We start from the raw sequence: 24,022 nt of genomic DNA on the forward strand, positions 1-24,022 counted from the left end.
GAGTTCTCCAGAATTGTGTGGAGTAGTATGGAGAGTTTTAGAATGTTATAGATACTTGTAGATATGTATGGATGTATGAAGAAGGTGGGAAAAGATTCTAGAGAATAGATCTCCACCGTTGGTTGAAATGCAACCTAGCTGTCCATTAGGGATGGAGATACCTATAAATAGGAGTAGGACTTCATTTTGTAGGCAACAAGTCCTATAGTGAGTCTTGAGAGCCTTGTAGAGAATTTGAGTGCTAGCCTTGTACAAAATATTATTTGAAGTAATAGAATTATTATTTCCTTACTAACGTAAGTGTCTTAGTGTGTGTGAATATGCAAGTCAAGTGAGGAGTGGGCGAGGGCCACTACAATACTAGTAAACGCATGAGGAGGGTGTGTTGGCTAAGATGTGTACAGGAGTTATGCTGACTAAGTATTTGCGAAAGTAAAAGTAAACAGCTAGAGTGGTGCTTAAACCTAACCCGTGACATTTCGCTCATGTTTCTGGCTTGGGTCGAAGAGCCACATCTGATACAATGAGCGGTGTCATTGACTAGGGCAGGCCTCTATCATCCCATTCTGATCATAGGACCAATATCGCTCCCTATTACATAGGGAAGGATTGAAAGACTCCGGGGGAACATGGGTTCGTGGTAGAGTGACACGGCGGAGGATCTATCTATAGAAAGTGTTCCGTGCGTGGCTGGGTTCCTACTAGCTTGCAATCCCCTTTCTTCGTCGTCTAACCTATCTACAGCTTGCTCATCCCGCTTTATGAGTTTCGTAATCGTTCTGGCCCCACTCCGTTTCCGAACTCTCTCTATACTTGCGTTCTTTTTGCTCGTATATGTCATGATCCAAAATCACACAGCGTTTGGTCCTACGAGGTACAAGTACATCCCAAGATTCTCTTCCTTGTATATGCATAAATCTACGTGTGTGTGCATACATAGTGTGTGTTTATATATATATATATATATATAGATAGATAGATAGTGTGTTGAATTCCAGTCGTTTCCGATTCTCTTAATAGTTTATGGTTGTGACTCGATTTCGAATTTAGGGTTTTTGCTGTATGTGCTGCAATTATAGGTCACTTTATGCGATGCTACAATTTATGACCTGAATCTAAAATTATTTTATTGTCGTATGTGTGTGTATAAACACATTTTGTTAACGCCATACATCACTGTAACATTCATCTTTGTCGATTTTGAAACAGCAAACGAGTGTTCATGTCGTGTACAGACACATTCACATATATACACACACACTTGTTTGTGCGTGTGTTTAAGTGCTAAGTGTTGGTTTAAAATTTGATAATGATGCCCATATATGCATTTGCATACTAGTATTTTTGAAATTCCATGTAATAATGTTTCTGTTTTATTTCTACTCACTTAGGAGGTCTTTGGGAACTGTACTAAAACAAAAATGAATTTCTTTTACATGCTACAGTAGCTAAGGATATATTTTCAATCGTCCTTTTGGTATGAATCTGTTTTTTTATCTATTGAAACTGGTATGCTTAAAAGTTCTATACACACATTAAACAGAAAGTGTTTTAATGTATAATATGGGCACTGGCGATCCACTTTCATTTTTTCCTAAAATGAAATTACGGAAAAGTCCTTATACCACATAATGGTTTGTTCTTGCATTTTCCAATGCCATAATTGCCCTTAAATGCCGGTGAAATCACCCTATCTTTACTGTGTGTGGATGCTAGTTAGAGAAAATAGAGTCCTATCTAGATCAGAATCTGGTTTAATGGTATGATTAGTTACAATTCTCCCAAAACTTTATCACATTCCTCTCTCTTTAATTAACCCAAACCTTGAGCTTTCAAAACCCTTTCTCCCTCAAAAGTGGTATCCAAAGTCAATTGTGAATAGAGGTTTCACTGCTCTCTCTCTCTCTCTCAAAAGTGATACCCCTTTTCCAAACATATTAGATTCAGAGTTCGGGATGGAAGAACTGTCCGGTTTTGGGAGGATCCATGGTGTGATGATAGGCCTTTGGCCCTTTTGTTTCCCAGGCTTTTTAGGATTGCTGTTGACAAACATGCAATGGTTGCTGACTATTATCGCCTTGATAGTGGAAGGTTGTCTTGGGATGTGCGTTTCCGGCGAGCTTTTCAGGATTGGGAGCTGGATGATGTCACTGGGTTTTTGGCTCTTCTTTACGGACAGGAGGTGGAGGGGTCTGGGGCAGATTCTTTGATTTGGGTGCCTTCTTCTCAGGGGATGTTCCAGGTCCGGTCCTTTTTTGTGTGCCTTTCTGGTTTTCATGGTACCTCATTCCCATGGAAGACGGTGTGGAGGTCTAAGGCACCTCTTAGGGTGGCCTTTTTTGTGTGGACTGCTGCTTGGAGTAAGATTTTGACGTTGGACAACTTGAGGAAGAGAAGACATATCATTGTTAATAAGTGTTGTCTTTGCAAGATTAATGGGGAGTCGGTGGATCATCTTTTGTTGCACTGTCCTGTGGCTCATGATTGTTGGAGTTTGATGTTTGGCCTGTTTGGTATTCATTGGGTCATGCCTCGGACATCTTGGGAGTTGTTAGATATGTGGAGGGGCCAATGGGTGGGGGCTCAAGTCAGAGTTTTTTGGAGGGTGATCCCTTTTTGTATTTGGTGGAGCCTTTGGAGAGAGCGTAATGGAAGATCTTTTGAAGGAAAGGAATCCTCCGTTGGGGTGTTAAAATTTTCTATCATTTGTAATTTGTTTTGTTGGGGTCAGGGGAGAGACTACTCCTCTCTTGAGGAGATTGTTGACTTTATGAGTTCTTTGAATTCATAGGCTCCGTTTTGTCTTTGTATAGTTTGGGTCGCGTTCCCCTTTTTGAACGCTTTTAATACAATTTACTTATCAAAAAAAAAAATAAAATTGTGAATTAATTCAATCTAAAACAAGAGTTTGACTGACACCAAATTCTAGCCATAGAGACTAAAAGGAATACACACACACACACACCCCTTATCTATTTTCAGAACTACCAATATTCTTTTATTATTCCCTAATTCATCCAATCCCTCATAACTAAGCTACATTCTAAATTATTAATCCATCTTCTACAATGCAAAGACTCTTCTCCATTTTAAAGCTTTTCCCACACGAAAATGCAAATATCCACAACAATTCGAGCCCACACACGGGTCTCCACATGCACCCTCTTTGAAAAAAGGCTATCAGGGCTTCACAAGTGTATGAACGTAAACCATTTGGAGAAAGTTCACTCTTATAAATACAGAGCCAATCTTCACAAACTCTTTCGTTGTGCCCAAACTTATTGTCGTGTTTTTGCTGTGTTGCCAAATGGTTGTAGCAGTTAACGTTTTCAATGAAATACACGGACCCAATGTTCATTTGTACAATAGTTTGTACAGAACAAATCATTCTGTTTAGGGACTTTTTTTGTAATTTATTTTTTTTTGAAAAAAAAAGGAGAGTGGAGCGTTGAGAACATTATTGGAGTGCCAATATTAGCTGCCTATAATAGAACTTCTAATGACTCCTACCGACTTTAATATTCTCCACACAGCGTCAATAACATTTTATCACTTCCTTAATCTAACACTTAGTAGTTCGAAACTAAGCATTCTGTTTAGGGACTTTTTTTTGTAATTTATTTTTTTTGAAAAAAAAGGAGAATGGAGTGTTGAGGACATTATTGGAGTGCCAATATCAGCTGCCTATAATAGAACTTCTAATGACTCCTGCCGACTTTAAGAATCTCCACACAGCATCAATAACATTTTATCACTTCCCTAATCTAACACTTAGTAGTTCGAAACTCTAGTAATACTTTTATAGAAACAAGGATGGACTTTGACTTAATTAAACAAAAAGAGACTTTTCAAGGCACCATTCTTTATTTAAATAGTTAATGCTCTTGCTTATTTAGAGTGCCTTGCAGCTTGATAAAGTTACTGTTTACTGTTAAACACTTATACCTAGTTATTTTTTTATTGGTACACATTTTTAGAATATGGTAAAAATTCATTCTAAAATACAGCAATTAACAATCTAAAACTTCCTTTCCTCTCTTTCTCTTCCTTCCTCACCGAGGGAGTGAAAAAATATAAATAAGAGTTTATCAATATTGTCTTGCCTCTTCAGTAACTTCTATTTGTCAAGCATCATATGAAGCCATCAGGGTTTTGGGTCTGTAGAACGTGGAACTATTGCATAGCATGATTGATAAGTGTATATATTTAATTATAACCGTAATGTTTATTATTATTTGGTGAAGTGGTTACTTCTCTTCACTGGTTTATTTTGCTTGTAAAATCCGTACTGCCTGCTATGAAGTTTTTGAATGCTGAACTTAATGAACTAATATTGTTTATTTTTGCTGATTTGGTGATAGGCAATACCATCTTATTTACTGGAATTTATATTATTTGTAGAGGTAGGTGGACAATGTTTTTCTTCCCTTAAGCTAAAGTCCCGTCATTCACCAACTTGTAGGTTCTAAATCATGGGATTAGGTGAAAAAGGTGAGTGATCATTACTTCTCATTTCAATGTCTTATCTATTTCTCACTAACATTTGATGATAATGGTGCATTGGTATGAAAATTATCTGGATGTCCTAAAATGTTTTTGTATGAATGATGGTTTGATTTGTGAAATAGTAATTCTTCGAATGCTCTGGCTTTGTTTTCAGTCCTGCGCAAGAAAGCAAGGAAACTTGAATTAAAGGAATTACAAAAGAATAGTGTCACCCCGGGATGTATATCTCAATTTGATGAACTACTTTATGATGTTTATGTCACCCGCCTTCCAAAATCAAGAGACTATAACTATCGAAGAGATTTGGTTCGTATATTCAACGAGATAGCAAAGGAAATATATGGTAATCTCTTGCACTTAACTTTACTAATGCCAACTCCCCAAAGCAAACATGCAGCGATAGATAATTGAATCTTCTATTGTAACTGTAATTCTTGTTGGTTCACTGAGGACTCTGCTTATTGTAGCCTATTAGAAGAAATGTGTTTAAATATAACTTTTTAACTAGTTGACCTCTCAGGCTATATGATTCAGCTATCTATAGTTAGTTTTCTTTCAATGTAACACTCTTGGCCATAGATTTTACAAGAAAAAGGGTCATACTTGGACAGAAGCTGAGAATGCATTATCTAAATATTGCCATTAAATAAATTAAGCTAATCCACTATTGAATTTGTTACAATGTGAATGCTGTTATTTACTAGTTCTTCAACTTTTAAGCATTGGCTTTTTTCCTTCTTTGCTCGTAGATGACATATTGTTACACATGAATTCAACCTGCATTTTCTTTATTTATTTTGGATCTGGTACATGCCAATAATGTCATTTTATTGGCAACTATTCAATGAATCAATGCAGCATTCATGGCTTAATTTGATCACGTATCTTTTAACAGCCAGATGCCCTCTCTTAAATTTTCATTCAATAAAACTCCATCAAAACTTTGTTCCAACAATTCTCAAGATGTACTCAAGGCATTGAAATGCCTAACGCTTTACTCAGATCATGTTCTTATAATTTAGTTAAAGGTTAAACACTAATTTCAATGGGTTAAACCAAGAGGTGTTAAACACCTGTTTTATGTATCAATTTTATTGTAAAACCAACTTTATAATCTTTTTTTTCCTGAATGGGGGTATTTTTGTTTTATATATAATGCAAAAGTAGTACAATTACAAATCGGAGGACAAACCTCCAAAACAAACCAAAAAAATGGACTAAGTCCATTTACAAAGCACAACAAACAAAACCTAAACAGACTAAAAACCAGAGAACAGATTACTGATCTTTAACTTCAAAAACCAGCCCATTATGACTTATCAAAAAAAAAAAAAAAAAAAAATAAGCCCATTATGAAGACCTGAAGACTGTCCAATTGCTGCACTTGAACAATCTTGTCACAAAAACATAAAGAGTGCATGTGTCTTGACCTCCCAGCCCAAATTAAAACCAGTAATGTCAACCTGAATTCAATCCATTTGCGTATCCAAGCTTCTTTTCAGCAACTTGAATGACATTATAATGAAAAAACAATTATCAAGTCTTGTAATGTAATATTGAGATATGCAAGCACATCCCAAATGATGGATTGAACTACATATTCAGCATCATCTTTGAATCCATTATAAAGAGCTGAGTTTCTCATTATCCTTATCTTCCATATTGTAGCAGCAAAAATTGCACCCAGAAACTTAGACTTGGTATGGTGTACACTAGTTTGCATCACAAACCAGTATAATTTCACTGATAGAAATAACTCTCGGCCACTGTAAATGAAGCAAATTGAACAAGATATTCCAAATATCTTAAGCATACACACAATTGCAGAACAGATGATCATTGGTGTCTGCATTATCAAAGCAATTATGACAAATAGCTGTTAATGTAATTCCTATTTTCTGCAAATTCACAAAGGAGAAATTTTTGTTATGTAGAATGATACTAACTCCCATTGAAACCCTTGGTCTGCAACCAGTCCAACACAATCGACTCCATTTTACTTTCTGCTTTTTGACTCTACACACATTCCATACAACAAACTTTATAATCAAATGAAATAAAAAATGATATTTGAATTTGTAGTCATAATACAATGAGAGGCCTACTTAGTCGGTTGAATTGTCAACCTTTTTATCGTATCTCATGTCTGTTTGTTATTGTAACTATTGTTGATGTGTGTTTCATCGAAAAGAGTAAGATGGAGGCGTCACCCGTAAGATGGTAGGCGTATAACAAAAGTGTCCAAAGTTAACGGCCTAGGTGAAAGTCTGATGGAAAAGATTCTTGAGCTGCTTTGAATAGGCAAGGGGATAAGAGGGAGAGCCCTACTATGGGGTTCCATGAAGCAAGGGGAGTTACTTGTAGGGTTGTAATCGAGCCGAGCGAAGTTTTGGAGTGTTTAGGTTCGGCTCGGCATGGCAAATTTTAGTCTTGTTCGAGCTTGGCTCGAGTTCGGTGGAGCTTGGCTCAGGCATGATCGAGCTTGGCTTGATGCTGTTTGACGAGCTCAAGCACAGCTCGAATCGAGCTTGTTAGACTGTATTCCACATATGCGTTCTCCTTATATATATATATATATATATATATATATAAGAAATCGGTCGATACTTACGCTTTGATCTTAAGTCTTCACAGTGATGGACGATCGGTGACGCCGTCTATACTCAGATCCAAACACCCCATGGGATGAGAGAGAGAGAGAGAGAGAGAGAGAGAGAGAGAGATTGGATGAAAAAAATACAGCAAGAGCAAGACAGACGATCAAGTTGTTTCTAGTGTTCGCTGGCAGATCGCTGACGCTGAGGGTGTTGCTGTGCTGCTGCTACTACGGCGGCTACTGATTATTTTACAAAAAGTGAAGATGATAATACTAGGTTAGACTTTAGTAATAGATGGGCTTGGGTTGAACTCGATAGATGGGCTTGGGTTTTTGTTGTAAAATGAATGAATGATAAATATAGATTGGGTTGGATTAGGCCGAGTTTTACATCTAAAACAAAAAATTTAAATATTTAATGCGCTTATTAGATGTGGCCTAGCGGTATCAGCCTCTTACTTTCCAAAGGGAGGTCAGGGGTTCAAGTCTCATAAGAGATGTGTGTGTGAGTACCAACTAGGAAAAAAAAATTAGATGTGGGTTGAGCCTTCAAAACATAAAATTATAAAATTATCAATATAAATTTCACGAGCCCAAACGCTCTTTCTTGGAAGTTGCTAGATTGCCACGCTTGTTCCAAAGTGGGTCTGCTAGATCTGCAAATCCGTATAGAGGCCCATCGATTTTCTTGGATGATGATTCGGTTCGAAGAAGAAGAGAAGACCTTCGGTCGTGTTTGGTTGGGAAATTTGATAAGGAAGTGGGTGATGGGGCTCAAATTGCAGCTTGGGCTTCGCGTGCTTGGAAGGTCTCCTCTGGTGTGACGGTCTCGCCTCTGCCGGATTCTTTACTGCTTTTCCGGTTTCCTTCCTCGGCGGAAGCTTCTCGAGTTCTCAAGGGGGGTCGCCGTGACGGGGGAACGACATCTCTTTGTTTGGAAGCTTGGAGTTTTAGGGTTGAGTGTTCGGAGGTGTTGAAGGAGCAGGGGTTGAAAAAGGTGACGCCGTATGGTCTTCCTCTCCACCTTTGGAGCCATGCTCTGTTTGTGACAGTTGGCGATCTTTGTGGAGGGTTCATTTGGGTTGATGCTGATGAAGCTTTGGACGCTAAAAGAGTTCGAATCACTGTATTTGATGTTAAGGTTTGCCCTTCGTTTGTGTTCATTCATGATGACCAGTTCTGCTATAAGGTGTATGTCTGGGAGGAAAAGCATCCCGAGCTTGTTCCGACGACAGATAGCTTGGAAGGAGGGGATGGTTCGCACTTGCTTAAGGAGAAAGTATGGCTGCGGTGGGAATCCATGCGGAAAAAAGGTATGGCAGAGTTCCAGGCATGGAAGAAATGGAGAGCAATTCGGAGTGCTTTAGAAGGATCTTCAATCAGAATCGAAAGGACGGGCTTTCTTGTTTGCCGAATCGCCGACGGCAAGAAGGGTCTCGGAAGTTGCAGTGGGGCGGAGGTCTCGCCGGAAATAGTCGTCGGCCTTTTGTGCAGTAGTGGGATCAATTAAGACGATGAGGTGGTTTTCACGCTTAGCAGGCGTGTGGGAGGGGGAGGTTTCCAGTTTTTCCACGTGGTTGGCGCTCAGGCCTTATCCGTTCCCAGTGGAGAACAGCTGATCCCACGAACATTTCAAATTCGGCTCCTTTAGTTGGGCTTGAAGGTGGACTTGATAAAAGGGCTCCTGTTTCTAGTATTGTTTTGCCTGGGTCTGTTGGGCCGCTTGATGGGCCTAAAAGGCCTACTTCAGTTTCTAAAAGGCCTTTGTCTGATTCTTTGGACTTGGATTGTGATGTGCTAGCTTCCTGTGATGTGGTTGGTGGGCCGAGTGCCCATTCTTCTAGAGATGATTCAATAGGTGGACTTTCGGGGTTGAATAGTGGGCCGAGTTCTGGATCTGGGTTGGTGTCTAATAGGTTTGAGCCCTTGTCGTTGATGAGAAATAACAGTGATTCTTGTGCTGCTGGTTTGATTAATGCGAAAGTCAAGGTTGATCGGCGAGTGAAGGATCCGGTGCTGGGACATCGTCTACCTAAGAAAAAGATTAACCTTCTCGCTCTTCGCAAAAAGTGGTCAAGAAAAGATAAACAGAAATGGGTGGCATCTTCGCAATCGGGTTTCGATCCTGGTATATTTTCAATTTCAGTTCCTTTTGACTCTTCCCCTCTTCTCATTTTAAGGAAAAGGTGGGTGGTAAGGTAGGGTTTCTGGAGGAGAGGGGGGAGATAGTGATGCAAAGTCCCAATGATTTTATCACGTATGAAAGGAGGAATAGGGGGTCCAGGTTTGGAGGGAGAGGTGGTGGAAGGGGGGGAGGGTTTGCTTTTCCAAGTGTTTTCCTATGAAGCTAGATTGTTGATTTTTTGTATCTTTCTTGGGATCCGCTCCCCTTTTGAGCGTTTTTTATAAAATCTTTATTTATTAAAAAAAAAAAAAATGAGCCTATTAACAAGCTTGTTCATGAACATGTTCACGAGCATACAAGCTGAGCTGGAGGCTGTTTAAGATTGGTTTGTTTATTAAACGAGCTTGAAAATTTTGTTTGAGCTTGGTTCGTTTATTAAGCAAACGAACACGAACCAAACTCTTAACGAGTCAAGCTCGAGCTCGAGCTGTTTGCCGAACATTTGGTTCATTTATAACCCTAGTTACTTGAGAGGGTCACCCTGGATGTGGAACGAAGGGGATATACCGGAGGGGGTCACCCTGGGGCGGAGCAAAGGGGATATATCGGAAGTGATTGCCCTGGGAAGGAGCAAAGGGGATATATCGGAGGGGGTCGCTCTGGGGCGGAGGCAAGGGGGCAAGACGGACCTGAGAGGTCGTGGTGCTTGGCCGCGGTAGATGGAGGGGAATAGGGAGTGTCAAACCGTGATAAAGCTAGCGTAGTTGAAGGCAACACAATGAAGCAAAGATGAAGTTACTGCGATGCCCCATGACGAAGGGGTGAAGGCACTATTGGTGCCAAGCCGTGAAGAAGGGGTGAAGGCACTATGACGCCAAGCCGCGATGAAGGGGTGAAGGCGCCATGACACCAAGCTGTGACTAATGGGTGAAAATACTATGCCGTCATGCCACGATGAAGGGGTGAAGGCACTATGATGCCAAGCCGCGACAAAGGCGCAAAAGCACTATGAAACTATGCCACGATGAAGATGTAGATTCTATATATACATATATAACATCACGTGTTACTCAAATATCCAAGGTGGATTGAGAGAGGTGAAACCCCATGCAAACTTGAGAGAGAGAGGACGACAGTGTGCAAGTCCACCATTGATTCCCTTGGTAAAGGTTTATTGGGTGAGATGAGAGAGAATGGGTTAGAGAGCAAAAAGAGAGAGAAAACAAGAGAGCTTCAAGTGTGTACATGGTGGTTCCTTAACTTCTCATTCCCATTGATGGCTTTGGGGTGCGTCCTTTTTTAGGGTGAGTGGTAAAGAATAGTGGCAACATTCTTTTAAAGTGTATAAATGAAGCACAATAGTCTTCTTACAACAGTAAGCAAGACCAAAGATACTCCGATCACCATCGGAGCCTAGATTTCTAAAGGGAAATATGGTGGAAAGCCTTATAGAAGTAGAAAATCTGATAATATCTTATAGGACTTCATTGCAACAGATAAAGAGGCTGTCCCTTTTATAATACTACTATTAGTGACACTTGACATCTCCTAGAGAGACTTTTAGAATTCCCACACAGCTTTAAATGCACTTTACCACTTCCCTAAGTGAACACTTAGTTATTCCAAAGCTTAATTAATTATTACCACAAAACTAGAATGACTTTTTAACTTTTCTTCAAGGCACTTTCCAAGGCATACTGCCTGAATCCTGACTAAAGTATCCTTAATGGTCTGCATCAATAAAAGGTGTGGCAAGGAGGGCTCTAAGGCTCAAGCCTTAATCTGGCAAATGCTAGAGGATGTGGGGTCCGCTTGGAGTTTTGCATAATTGGGGGGTCTGGTCAAATTGCATCAATTATGGTAAACTGCATAGTTATGGGAAACTGCATCAATTATGGTCAAACTGCGTAAGTCAGTATTGGTTACTTTTATTATGCTTTAGAGTTAACTTTTGATTACTTCAATTATGGGGTAATCTAAGGGTCATAAATTGCTATAAGAAGGGTATGATGTAAACTTGGTGAGGCAGACCATGAATGAATAAAAAAAGTCTTTCAACGTTCTTTGTGAGTGATTCACAAGATATGAGGGTGTGATGCCTTCCCTAGGTGTGATGCCTAGACCCTGTTGGTGCAATTCCAATAGATTCTTTTGTTATTTTCAAATCCTACCCCTCCTGAATCCCAATTCTGTTCATTTGAACTTTCAGCCATAACTCTTATTTGTTTCAACTATTCGGGCTGGTCTCTTGTCCTGCATCAGTGAGGGTGGGTGATGTCATGCTGAGTTTTATTATTATAACAAAAGGAAAAGAATATAAAGTAATGGGGGACAAGGATAGGGTGTGGATGGGGCACATGGGATGGGGTACGTGGGAGTCAAATGGTCTCTCTCTCTACAAGTTAGGTTACCAAACCAAGTACCTCCTCGGATCCTAGAAATCATCGAGTCTTGCTCCTAACTCATGTCTTCAAGTCTTTGGTCTTCTGTATGATTAGATGACGTAGTATGTGCCACGTAATTTGCGCATTGACCTATTGACTTTTAGATAAGTAGGTCATTATTGGTGATGTGACAAGAGTCACATGGGGCACGCATATTCGATATCTACATTTATCCCCCCTGCACACTAAGCTTCATAGAAGGTTACGTGCACATAATTGATGTTTCTCGTGTTGGCCTTGCAAATTATGAAGAATTTTCCAAGGAGGACATAAGGCTCGGTGTCGGCCCTGAGTGGGAGAATCCTCTTTCGAAGTTCAAGATAATTTGTGAGTATTTTTTAGAGGGCCTAAGAAGCAATGCCCCATGGTTGAGAAACCAGAGGGGGTGCCTTCTCAAGGTTTTAGAGAATTTCTAAAATAGGCATCTCGAGAAAGTCCCAAAGTACGGGGCATCCCTAGGCGGGGCATCTAGGAAGGAGGCATCTTGTAGGGGTTCCCTAAGGAAGGTCCAAGCTATGAGGCATCCCTAGACGGGGCATCCCGTGGGGCTTTCCTAAGGAAGACCTAGACAACGAGGCATCCCTAGGCGGTGCATCTTTGAAGGTGGCATCTTGTGTGGTTCTAGGGTGAGGCCCAAGCGACAAGGCATCCCTAGACGGGGCATCCTTGGGCGGGGCATCTCCAAAGGAGGCATCTCATGGGGGTTTCCCAAGGAAGAAATGATTGAAAAGTTAACATAAATAAATAAATGAATTAATGATTAATTATTTATTAGCTAGTCAGCACACACGTGGTCAACGATCACATTTCTGGTATCTACAACTATTAGAGGGACTTTGAAACTGGGAATGATCTAAGCATTTTCTGTTCAGTTGTAGCTCAAGGATGCATGACTTTGGACCACAACAATGCATTTTTGACTAATTGATCTGCCGATTTGCATTTATGTAGATGGTTAAGACTCCGTAGTGTTCATTAAAATGTGAATCTTTGTTTATTTGAGTTTCAAATATTTTTACACCAAAATAGTAACTGTTTAGCTCCTAGATGCACATATTTTATGGTTTATCTTTTTGTCATTCAAGAGGTCCATTTTTTTCATAGATTTTTCCACACTTCCTTTCTTCAACAGATTTTCTCCTCAGTAATACCCGTCTACTTAGATCTAGCCTCCAAGTGTTCTAAAATAGGAGATCTAAGCTTAGTGGAAAGAGAAGGAATGTCCCAAAGAGAAGAAGAGATACATGTGTTATGTTGAGCAAAGTTAAACAGAAGATGACGACATTGGAGATGAGACTCTATTGCTATAACAATGATGTTGCTTTGGTGTGGAGAGAAAAAGATTGTGGAGGAGACTGATTGTTTGCAAATTCGGGGAGGATTGAGGAGGATGGTGCTCCCGTGAGGTTAGAAGGCTGGGTGGAGTTGGGGTTTGGAAATTCATTCAGAAGGGGTGGGATGAATTATCTAAACATCTCAGATTCGGAGTTAGGGATGGTACGGTTATTAGATTTTGGGATGATATTTAGTGTGGGGATTGCTCTCTTGCATCCTCCTTCTCCAGGCTCTTCAGGATTGCTACGGACAAGCATGCCATGGTTTTTGACTGCTATCAGCTCGTTAGTGGGAGATTCACTTGGTACGTGCTCTTTTCGAGGCATTTTCAGGATTGAGAGTTAGAGGAGGCTGTTGGGTTCTTGGAGCATTTGTATGCCAGTAGGTGGCGGGTGTTGGTCTTGATCATAAGGTGTGGATTCCCTCTCCCCAGGGTCGATTTGATGTCCGATCTCTTTATAGATGCCTTTTAGATGTTCCAGGGGTTTTTTTCCTATGAAAAACGTGTGATGTTGTGGCCCGAATTTGGTACGAGAACCCTAATTAGTACTCTTGTAGCCCGATATATAAGGGCGCTTAGGGTTTGGAGTGTATGATAAAGAGATTGAAAATCGTACACAGAGAGAGTGAGGGGTTGAAACTTGTAATGTCCGATTTTACATATAGTGAAGACTTTCGCCGGATATCCATCGTGGACGTAGGCTTTGCGGCTGAACCACATATAAATCTTTGTGTTTTTTGTGTGGTGTGTTTATTTTTCTGTCGTGTTACGTAATTGTTGCTTGGTTCGCTGCATTTGTTGTAACAAAATGATTTGGAGATCGAAGGCTCCTCTTAAGGTGGTGTTTTTTTGTGCGGACAGTTGTGCCGGGTAGCATTTTGACTTGGATAATTTGAGGAGGAGACAGGTAGTTGTCAATTGGTGTTGCATGTGCAAAAGAAATGAGGAGACGATGGATCATCTCCTCTTGCATTGCCCTGGGGCTCGTGATACTGTGATAGTTGGGGTTTACTTTTGGCGTTCATTGGGTCATGCCTAGGTCCTTTAGAGTTTTGGTGGAGGCTTGGAGAGGGTGTACAGTGGGGCCCAAGTTCGTGATTATTGGAGGGTTCGCCCTTATCCGTTTGGTGGTGCTTATGGTTAGAGAGGAATAGGAGATCTTTTGAAGGAAAGGAGACTCCTATTGGGACTCTTAAGTTCTCTATTATCCTTTTTTGTTCGGTTTTAGGGAGAAATTGTAAATTTGTAGAGGAAATTGTTGATATTTTTGGCTCTTTGAGTGTTTAGAGGCCCCATTTGGCCTCGTGTTTCTTTTATGGGATGCGTCTCCCTTTTGTGCACTTCAATACAATCTTACTTATGAAAAAAAAGAAAAAGAAATTGATGTTGCTAGTAGTGCAAAATAATAAAAGAGAAAATCATAAAAAAAGGAAAATAAAGAAGAAACAGAAGGCGTGCTTGAGAAGCTTCATGATTTGTTGGGCCTTTACATGGTACTGCTCATAGAATATATGGCTGTATCAGAAATATTTGTAGCACTATACATGCCTGCTTGTGTTTGACAGCTTCAAAAAGTGTTACTTGCTTGTCTTGTATTGTGAAAGTGGTTTGGCCTTTAGCATGGAAGAACTTAAATATCCTCATTTTCTATAACACATGTAAAATTTCTGTGGACAACATGTGTCTACCTCCCTCTTAGCTTCTTTCATATTTCCTTTTTCCCTTTGGATATTGTTATATTTTAACTCTTTTTCCAGCTTATTCCCCCCTCTCCCCCACCCCCCCCCCCCCTTCCTCCTCTTTTTTTGGAAGTTCTGTTATTTCGTCTTCTTTGTGCATACCTTAACAGTTTTTAGTAGCAATTTTGTACTTGACACCTACCTCCTTAATTCGTGAGGGTATTACATAAGTCTTGAGTTACTACTATTGAATTTCTTCTGTTGTAGGAAAATAAAAAAGAAGAAAAAAATTCTTCTGTTGACTCCTAAAATATTTCATCTCTGCCCAGTTCTATCCACTCAAGTTACTATTGAAATTCTTCTGTTGTAGGAAAATAAAAAAGAAGAAAAAAATTCTTCGGTTGATTCCTAAAATATTTTCATCTTTGTCCTGTTCTAGTCCCACTACTGCAGGATCATAGGGAGGGAGGATTCGAGACAGACCTAACCTTCGATATTTCTATTTCACAAAGAAGCTACTGCTCTGAAGCTTGAACTTCTGTCAGTGGCACCAAAACTCAATGTTTTTATCTTTGGACTTGTGTCTTATAGTTATTTTCTCAAGTAGTAACCCACAAACAAGATTCTAGTGGCATGTCTTGCTTTAATATCATTTGGCGACACCGCAAGATCCCAACTAGATTTTCATTTAACATATTTATTTGTATATGTTTAAATATATCTTAATGAAGTTTGCTGGGTTGATTGGTTGTGATCCTGAATTGCATGTTACTAGGCTCCTTTCTTTTGGATTTTTGGGGATCCCCATTCTAGAAAGTTAGAAACTGGTGCTGCATTTAGTTTCTTTATTGTGCAAGAGTTTCTTCAAAAAATAAAACAAAGTCTAATTCTATCTATTGTTTCTCCTGTATTTAGAAAATTATGCTTCATTTTTGTATTTTGATGTGCTATTTATTGCAAATTATCTCTTTCATAGCTTATTTCAAATTCACTTGGAGTTGTGTTCACTTTTGCAAAATTTAATTATAATTTCCTTCTATTTTTGTTTCAGGCAAATCCGATAACCTTCCTCTTGTGGAGGAATTCGGCTCTTTCTTAATGGATATCTTCAGTGCTAAAAGTGATCTTGATTTGTCTGTTAATTTCTGTGACAATGTAGTTCAGTTCCCTCGAGAGAAGAAGGTTCAAACTCTTCGAAAGTTTGCGAAAAAGTTATATGCGCTTCAAAGTAATTTTCAACTTTTATTATATAAATATATTTTTTTTTCCTTTTGTTGGTGCTAATTTCTGATAAATAAGTTATTTTTTATGTTTTAAAGTTTTAATATAACAAATATTTGTAAAGAAAGATGTTTTTATATTTGCTTTATATGCTTAAGACACTTTTGGATAATTAGTTTTAAGCTTTGTATCATTTAGTTTCATGAGCAATTTTGGAGTGGAAGTACCACGTTAGAGCAAAAACAGTGATGACTGACTACAGTAAGGAGTTATGATCCCTGGCCAATACTCCATAAGTTTATAAGAGAGTCAATAGAACACCAAAAAATTTAACTTGAAACAGATAGATGTTTTATCTTTCGTTGGATGAGTAGAAAATTGTTGTTAGAATATTGAATTCGGGAAAACCATGTCCAGTTTCTCTTCATACCATGGAGTTAATGATGTGTTGATACTGTAACAATTGATGAAAATTATTTAGTAAAACTGAGGACTACTAATTACTAACCTGATGTCAAAATGTTTACTGAAAGAGAGGGTGGTTTATTCTTTTGAAGAAGGCATGGGCAGTTTCTCCATTGATGTGTCTATTAAAATTGACACTAACCATTGCAATATGGTTTTGATATATCTATGCCATTATTAAACGTGTAAAGAGTTTCAAATCATTTAGTTTTATCAAAATTCGTCACCCCTAAGAATTCTTCCCATGGTCACTTCGAAGTTCGTTCCTTATTCTTATGTCTATCTAATTTTGATATCATTGATTTTACGTGGAAGACCATCTGGCGTTCTATGGCTCCAACTAGGGTGGCATTCTTTGTATGGACTGCTGTATGGGGTAAGATCCTGATGATAGATAATTTAAGCAAAAGGGATAACTGTTTTGTTAACTGGTGTTGCCTATGCAAACGAGACGGAGAGTCAGTTGATCATATCCTCATGCATTGCCCCGTGGCGAGTGATTGCTGGAATCTTATTTTTGGTTTGTTTGGTATGCGTTGGGTTATGCCTCGTTCTTCTAAGGACTTGGTTCACCCTTGGAGAGGATGTCGTGTGAGAAGTGGTGTACGAGATTGTTGGAGAGTTGTCCCACGTTGTGTTTGGTGGTGCATATGGAAGGAGAGAAATAGTAGAATGTTCGAAGGGAAAGAGTCGTCTACGGCGACGCTGAAACTTCATATCCTTCGCTCTCTTTTCAGTTACGTGGAGAGGAAGTCCTGTTCCTCTTCCGATGATTTAATCATTTTTTTGGATTTTTTGGGGCCTTAGACCCTGGTTCCACTTTTGTATAAGGGATGCGTTCCCCTCTTGAACTCCTTTTTATTTTATTATTACTTATCAAAAAAAAAAAAAGAATTCTATATGAACTATAATTCTAAACTCTTATTTCAAAATTCAGAGTACTAAGAATTATATATCATCTTTACTCTCAAACTCTATTAACTACTAATTAACCAATCATTATTCCTACATTATTCATAACTTATGTCACCACATAATCCTCTTCAGGCCTATTTCTCTTCCTGTCACCGGCAAACTTGCTCACACCATTGTGGTACATACTCCTCTCTCGCTCGCTCTCTCTCTCTCTCTAAAGTCTTTATTTTTATTTATGTATTTTATCTTATTTTTTCAAATACTCCAAATAGCCATAAACATAAAATTGTTGCTTCATCCCTAACACAACCATTATTCCTACATCATTCCTAACTATTTCACCACACAATCCACTTCAGACCTCTTTCTCTTCGTTTCCGGCAAAACTGCTCTCACCACCGTGGTATGTATTCTTTTCTCTCTCTCTCTCTAAACTCTTCATCTTCTTCTTCTCTCTCCATCTCTCTCTCAAATACTCCGAATAACCATACACATAAAATTATTGCTTCATCCCTAACACAATATTATCGATTATTATTATTTATTTGAAAAGAAACTTATCTTCACCATATAGACGTAATAATGTTCCTTTTTTTTTTTTTTTCATGTATTTAATAATATTATGTACACTAATAGTGAGACTGAACCAGTTGCTTTAGGTGAATTGCTGGTCAGTGTTTATTTCTTTCCAACTTAGACTATCACTACTTTTCATGATATAAATTTAAGATATATTTTTTTCGGATAAAAAAAGAAGAGAGATGAAAAACACACAATTACATGATATATATGTGTGTGTGTGTGTGTTTGTGTGTGTGAGAGAGAGAGGGAGAGGTCATTTTACTTCCACAAATGAAGAACATTTGGAAGGGATAGGATGCTTTCTCTTCTCACATCAGATTCAAAGTTCGTGACGGCAGATGTGTTCGTTTCTAGGAGGATCTTTGGTGCGGTGACCAGCTTTTATCTCGTACATTTCCCAGATTATACAGTGTTGCAGTTGATAGACATGCCTACGTAGTTGATTGTTATCGGCTTGATAGTATTGGGATTACGTGGGACGTGCACTTTCGGCGTTCTTTTCAGGATTGAGTTGGACGAGGTATTTGTTTTTCTGGATTTGTTGTATCGACAGGAGGCAGTTGGCAGAGGTAGTGACGATTTGACATGGATTCTCTCTTCCCATGGTCGCTTCGAAGTTCGTTCCTTATTCTTATGTCTATCTAATTTTGATATCATTGATTTTCCGTGGAAGACCATCTGGCTTTCTATGGCTCCAACTAGGGGGACATTCTTTGTATGGACCGCTGTATGAGATAAGATCCTGACAATTGATAATTTAAGGAAAAGGGGTAACTGTTTTGTTAACTGGTGTTGCCTATGCAAACAAGACGGTGAATCAGTTGATCATATCCTCATGCATTGCCCCGTAGCGAGCGACTACTGGAATCTTATTTTTGGTTTGTTTGGTATGCGTTGGGTAATGTCTCGTTCTTCTAAGAACTTGGTTCATGTTTGGAGAGGATGTCGTGTGAGAAGTGGTGTTTGGTGGTGCATATGGAAGGAGAGGAATAGTAGAATGTTCGAAGGGAAAGAGTCGTCCACGGTGACGCTAAAACTTCATATTTGTCGCTCTCTTTTCAGTTACGTGAAGAAGAAGTCCTGTTCCTCTTTTGATGATTTAATCGTTTTTTTTGGATTCTTTGGGGCCTTAGACCCCAGTTCCACTTTTGTATAAGGGACGCGTTTTCCTCTTGAACGCCTTTTTATTTAATTATTACTTATTAAGAAAAAGTTTAGCTAATAGGATAGGAGTATTATCATTTTTGATGAGTAATAGAATAGGATTATTATTTATTCGAATCTATCTTAAATTTATATCATAAAAGTATCAATTCATTATTTATATATTTTTATCAAATCAGGTCATTGATCACTAGGAATACTTTCAGGTCGTACGATTTTATTTTTTCTTTTATTTTTTTGCATGACAAATATCACACCTACATAATTAACACTATGAAAACTTACGCCTCTGACAAATTAAAGAGATACCATTTGATTACAAATCCTTTATTATCCCATCTGTTTTAAGGGCTTGTAGGGGGTGGATCTCCCACAGATCCATGTGGCATAACAGCATGGCACTGGTCAAGCTCGAGCACGCGATCATAATTCTTTTTTTTTTTTTCCTGAATAACGCGATCATAATTCTCTTCCAGCAAGACTATGTTGCAAGACCACCTTGCAGTCGTGAGAGTGGCACCTGCATAAGGGTGCTCAGGGACACCTCCTACAAGGAATAGACCCATCTCGAGACCAAGGTAAGATGGTCTTGAGGGCCTATGTCTCTTATCCGGTAATCTGGAAGGGTTTGGAGGATGAGATGCTAGAGCTCGCGGGGCCTATTGGCCTAGTCAATGAGATGAAACCACATGCCTCGACTGTAACACTTACAATCACATTTAATCCGCTCAGCTACTGCCGCTTTCTAAGGGGATGCATTTAATGCAAAGTAGCATCTCCTCGAGCCAAATAACCATGTGAGCCCTATTGCACCTAGAGGGGTCATGATGACGGGCCTAGCTTGGTAGGCTCTAGATCCAAAAAGCAACTCTCAAGAGTCAGGCGACCGAGCAGCAAGCTGAGACTATAAATAGAGCCCTTTGCATATGCACAAGGCCAAGGATAATGAACTGAACTCACACATAAGACAAATGGTTTACTTACCTTCATCACATATCTCATTGACTAGTCTACTTTTCCTCCTTACTCCCATGGTTCTTGTCTAGGTCATCACATTTTGTAGCCCCCCCCCCCCCCCTCCTCTCTAAAACAACATTGTTTGTAGTAACACTGTAATATTTTTTCTAGAGTTTTAAGTTTCATCTTGTCAGATGGGAGCAAGTTTGCAAGCCCATGAAGTTGGGTGGTCTTGGTATTAGAAGATTGGTTTCTTTTAATCAAGCTCTCCTGGTTAAATGGTTGTGGAGATACGGGAGGGAAAGACATCGTCCTTGGCGAAGGCTAGTCTCATGTCGGTTTGGGGAAGAGATTGGTGGCGGCTGGTCTACCCGTCTAGTTTCTCTTGTGGGAGGAGTCGGGGTGTGGAAATCCATCCGGAAGGGATGGGATGTCTTCTCCTCTCATACCAGATTCAAAGTTCGTGACGGCAGATGCGTTCGTTTCTGGGAAGATCTTTGGTGTGGTGATCAGCCATTATCTCGTACATTTTCCAGATTATACAGTATTGCAGTTGACAGACATGCCTATGTAGCTGACTATTATCGGCTTGATAGTAGTGGGATTACGTAGGACGTGCATTTTCGGCGTTCCTTTCAAGATTGGGAGTTGGATGAGGTATATGTTTTTCTAGATCAGTTGTATTGGCAGGAGGGAGTTGGCAGAGGTTGTGACGATCGGACATGGATTCCCTCTTCCCACGGTCGTTTCGAAGTAAGATCTTTGTTCTTATGTCTGTCTAATTTTGATAGCTTTGACTTTCCGTGGATGACCAATTGGCGTTCTATTGCTCCAACTAGGGTGGCATTCTTTGTACGGACCCCTGTATGGGGTAAGATACTGACGATTGATAATTTGTGGAAGAGGGGAAATTGTTTGTTAATTAGTGTTGCCTATGCAAGCAAGATGGTGAGTCAGTTGATCATATCCTTATGCATTGCCCTGTGGCGCATGATTGTTGGAATCTTATTCTTGGGTTGTTTGGTATGCGTTGGGATTCATGCTTGGAGAGGATGTTGTGTGAGAAGGAGTGCACGCGATTACTGGAGAGTTGTCCCACATTGCGTTTAGTGGTGCATCTGGAAGGAGAGAAATAGTAGAATGTTCGAAGGGAAGGAATCGTCTACGATGACGCTGAAACTTTATATCATTCGTTCTCTTTTCAATTATGTGAAGAGGAATTCTTGCTCCTCTTTCGATGATTTAATTATTTTTTTGGATTCTTTGGGGCCTTAGCCCCCGGTTCCACTTTTGTATAAGGGACGCGTTCCCCTTTTAAATGCCTTTTTATTTATTTCTTACTTATCAATTTTTTTTTTTTTTTTTTTTACTTCACATTCCTATTTTAAGAGAACGTTGAACGAACTGAATCCATTCAATTTCTAAAAAGGATTATTAATCCTTAACTTTTTGAGAAATCCTTCATCTGTGGTTGTAAAGTGTTGATTTTTTTCAATCTTTTCGACCTTGGTTTCAAAGAGACCTCTGTGTGTGAGAGTGTTGCTAAAATTAAAATCTTCTTTTTTTAGATATATTTGTATATATATAATACTCCCTCCATCCCAATTTAGTTGTCAATCTTTCCTTTATGGGTTGTCCCAAAATATTTGTCCACTTAAAAGTCAAACAATATATTTCACATCCTTGTATAAAATTGCCTTGAAGTTTTAAAAAAAGTTTAAACTTGATTATATAAATATTAAAACTTGAAAGGTTATTTTAGTAATTTTCAAAGGGGACAATGCGAAAGGATACTTTAGTAATTTTCAAAGGGGACAATGCTATAATTACATGTCCCCTTGAAAAATTCAACTCTCTAAAAGGGACATCTAATATGGTGGGACAGAGGGAGTATATAGGATAAACATAGGTGATTGAAAATCTTGTTCTATCTTTTTTTTTTTTTTTGATAAGTAAATATATATATTAACAAAGACGCTCAACCCCAAACACCACCCACTAAACCCCAAACACATTCAAAACCATACTCTAAACATCAGTTGCCACTTTGTAGTGCAACAAGAGATGGTTAACCGATTCGCCTGTCATCTTACACATGCAACACCAATTAACTGTTATTTGACCTCTTGTTCTAAGATTATCGAACGTAAGAATGCTGCCAAGTACCACTATCCATGTGAAAAACGCCACCTTCAGTGGAGCTGACGTCCTCTAAACAGCCTTCCAAGGGAAACCGTTGTTGAATGAATCCGTAAGACTTTGGTAGAATAACCTCACCTCAAACACCCCTTTAGAACCCCCCCATCCACACCATCTCGTCCCTTCCTTCCCCCTCCACCCCTTGACTATAAATTAATCCCATTAACTCTGTAAATTCCAGCTTCTCCCAATCATTAAAGTTACGGCAAAAACGCACATCCCAACTAGCTCGCCCATTCTCTAACCGAAAATAATCAGCAACCACAACAAACTTGTCCTCAACCATCCTGAACAGTTGAGGGAACCTACGAGCCAACACCACCTCCCCACACCATACATTCTTCCAAAACCTCACATGTTGCTCATTCCTAACTCTAAACCGTATCCGCTTAGAAAACTCATCCCATCCCCGCCTAATAACTTTCCAAGACCCCATACCTACTGATGAAGACACACCTCTAGCCATCCACTCTCCCTCCTCCCCCAAACCGACAAGCAATAATACGCCTCCAAAGCACAGACCTTTCACACCCAAATCTCCAAAGCTATTTCCCTAACAAAGCTTTATTGAACATATCCAACCTTCGAATTCCCAACTCCTCTTTTAATAGGGGTACAAACTTTCTCCCATTTCACCAGATGGTCCTTAAACTCCTCCCCTAAACCCCCCACAGAAAGTTCCCCTGAATCTTGTTCAGTTTACTAATCATTGTTCTCGGAATCGTAAACAAAGACATGAAATATGCAGGGAGATTAGAAAGAGTACTTTTCAACAATGTGAGTTTATCCCCTTTTGACAAGTACTGCTTCTTCCATCCAGATAACCTCTTTTGAAACCGTTCCACTATCGGATCCCAAATAGCAACTCTCCTTGTAGACGTAGCCAAGGGCAAACCCAAGTACGAAAACGGAAAAGACTCCACTCCGCAACCCAAAATAGCTGCTAAATCATGAATATTTCCCACCTCCCCCACTGGAACAATCACACTTTTTCCAATATTAATTTTCAGCCCCGTTACAACTTGAAAACAGGCCAAAACACACTTCAAATGCCTTAAATGATTCACACTCGCATCACAAAAAACAATAGTATCATCAGCAAACAGCAAGTGAGATGTAACAATCTAGCTTGGCGCACGCCCCACCGAAAAACCTTGGATAAAGCCTAGTACCTCTGCCCTTTTCACGAGTCTGCTCAAAGCTTCCATTACAATAATGAATAGAAAAGGGAACAACGGATCCCCCTGACGTGACCCTCTCGAACTTGCGAAGAAACCTGCTGGTGACCCATTCACTAAGATAGAGAAACGAGCTGACGAAATACATTGGTGTATCCACCCTCTCTATTTAGCTCCAAACCCCGTCCTCTCCAACAAATACAATAAGAACACCCAATTCACATGGTTATAGGCTTTCTCAATATCCAATTTACACACAATCCCCGGCTCGCTACTCTTGACTCTAGCATCAATACATTCACTAGCAATAAGAACCAGATCAAGAATCTGTCTTCCTCCCACAAACGCATTCTGTGACTCCGAAATGACCCCATCCAAAACTTTCCTTAGCCTAAAGCCAAAATCTTCGCAATAATCTTATACATGGAGCCCACCAAACTAATTGGTCTGAAATCCTTAGCATCAACCGCTCTACCCTTTTTAGGTATAAGGGTAATGAAGAGTTGTAACGGGGATAAAGCCCCAAGTCCCGACGTTTTACCATGAGATTTCTTTTGGAGTGCTGGGAGGTGGTTAGAGGGGAGGTGATGGGTTCATTTCATGCTTTCCATGCTTAGGGTTCGTTTGAGAAGAGTTTGAATGCCACTTTCATTTC

At 39.5% G+C, this 24,022-nt stretch overlaps 1 protein-coding gene across 5 annotated transcripts in view; it reads left to right on the plus strand.

Moving 5' to 3' along the window:
* The first annotated feature begins 482 nt into the window (after positions 1-482).
* The window catches only part of LOC132267350 (protein HESO1-like), a 52,868-nt gene continuing 29,328 nt past the window's right edge, over positions 483-24,022 (plus strand). The window contains exons 1-4 of one of the 5 annotated variants that reach the window (XM_059768510.1): positions 483-874; positions 4,362-4,491; positions 4,661-4,849; positions 15,738-15,914. In XM_059768510.1, coding sequence (XP_059624493.1) covers positions 4,473-4,491; positions 4,661-4,849; positions 15,738-15,914 — 385 coding nt within the window. In that variant the 5' untranslated portion in view covers positions 483-874; positions 4,362-4,472. The remainder of the gene's footprint in view (positions 875-4,361; positions 4,492-4,660; positions 4,850-15,737; positions 15,915-24,022) is intronic. The other 4 variants (XM_059768509.1, XM_059768511.1, XM_059768512.1 and 1 more) reach the window with 4 other exon arrangements.

This window comes from Cornus florida, unplaced genomic scaffold, assembly GCF_030987335.1.
Source record: "Cornus florida cultivar Cherokee Brave unplaced genomic scaffold, ASM3098733v1 CherokeeBrave_3.0.0_Hap2_Chr07, whole genome shotgun sequence".
NCBI lineage: Eukaryota > Viridiplantae > Streptophyta > Magnoliopsida > Cornales > Cornaceae > Cornus > Cornus florida.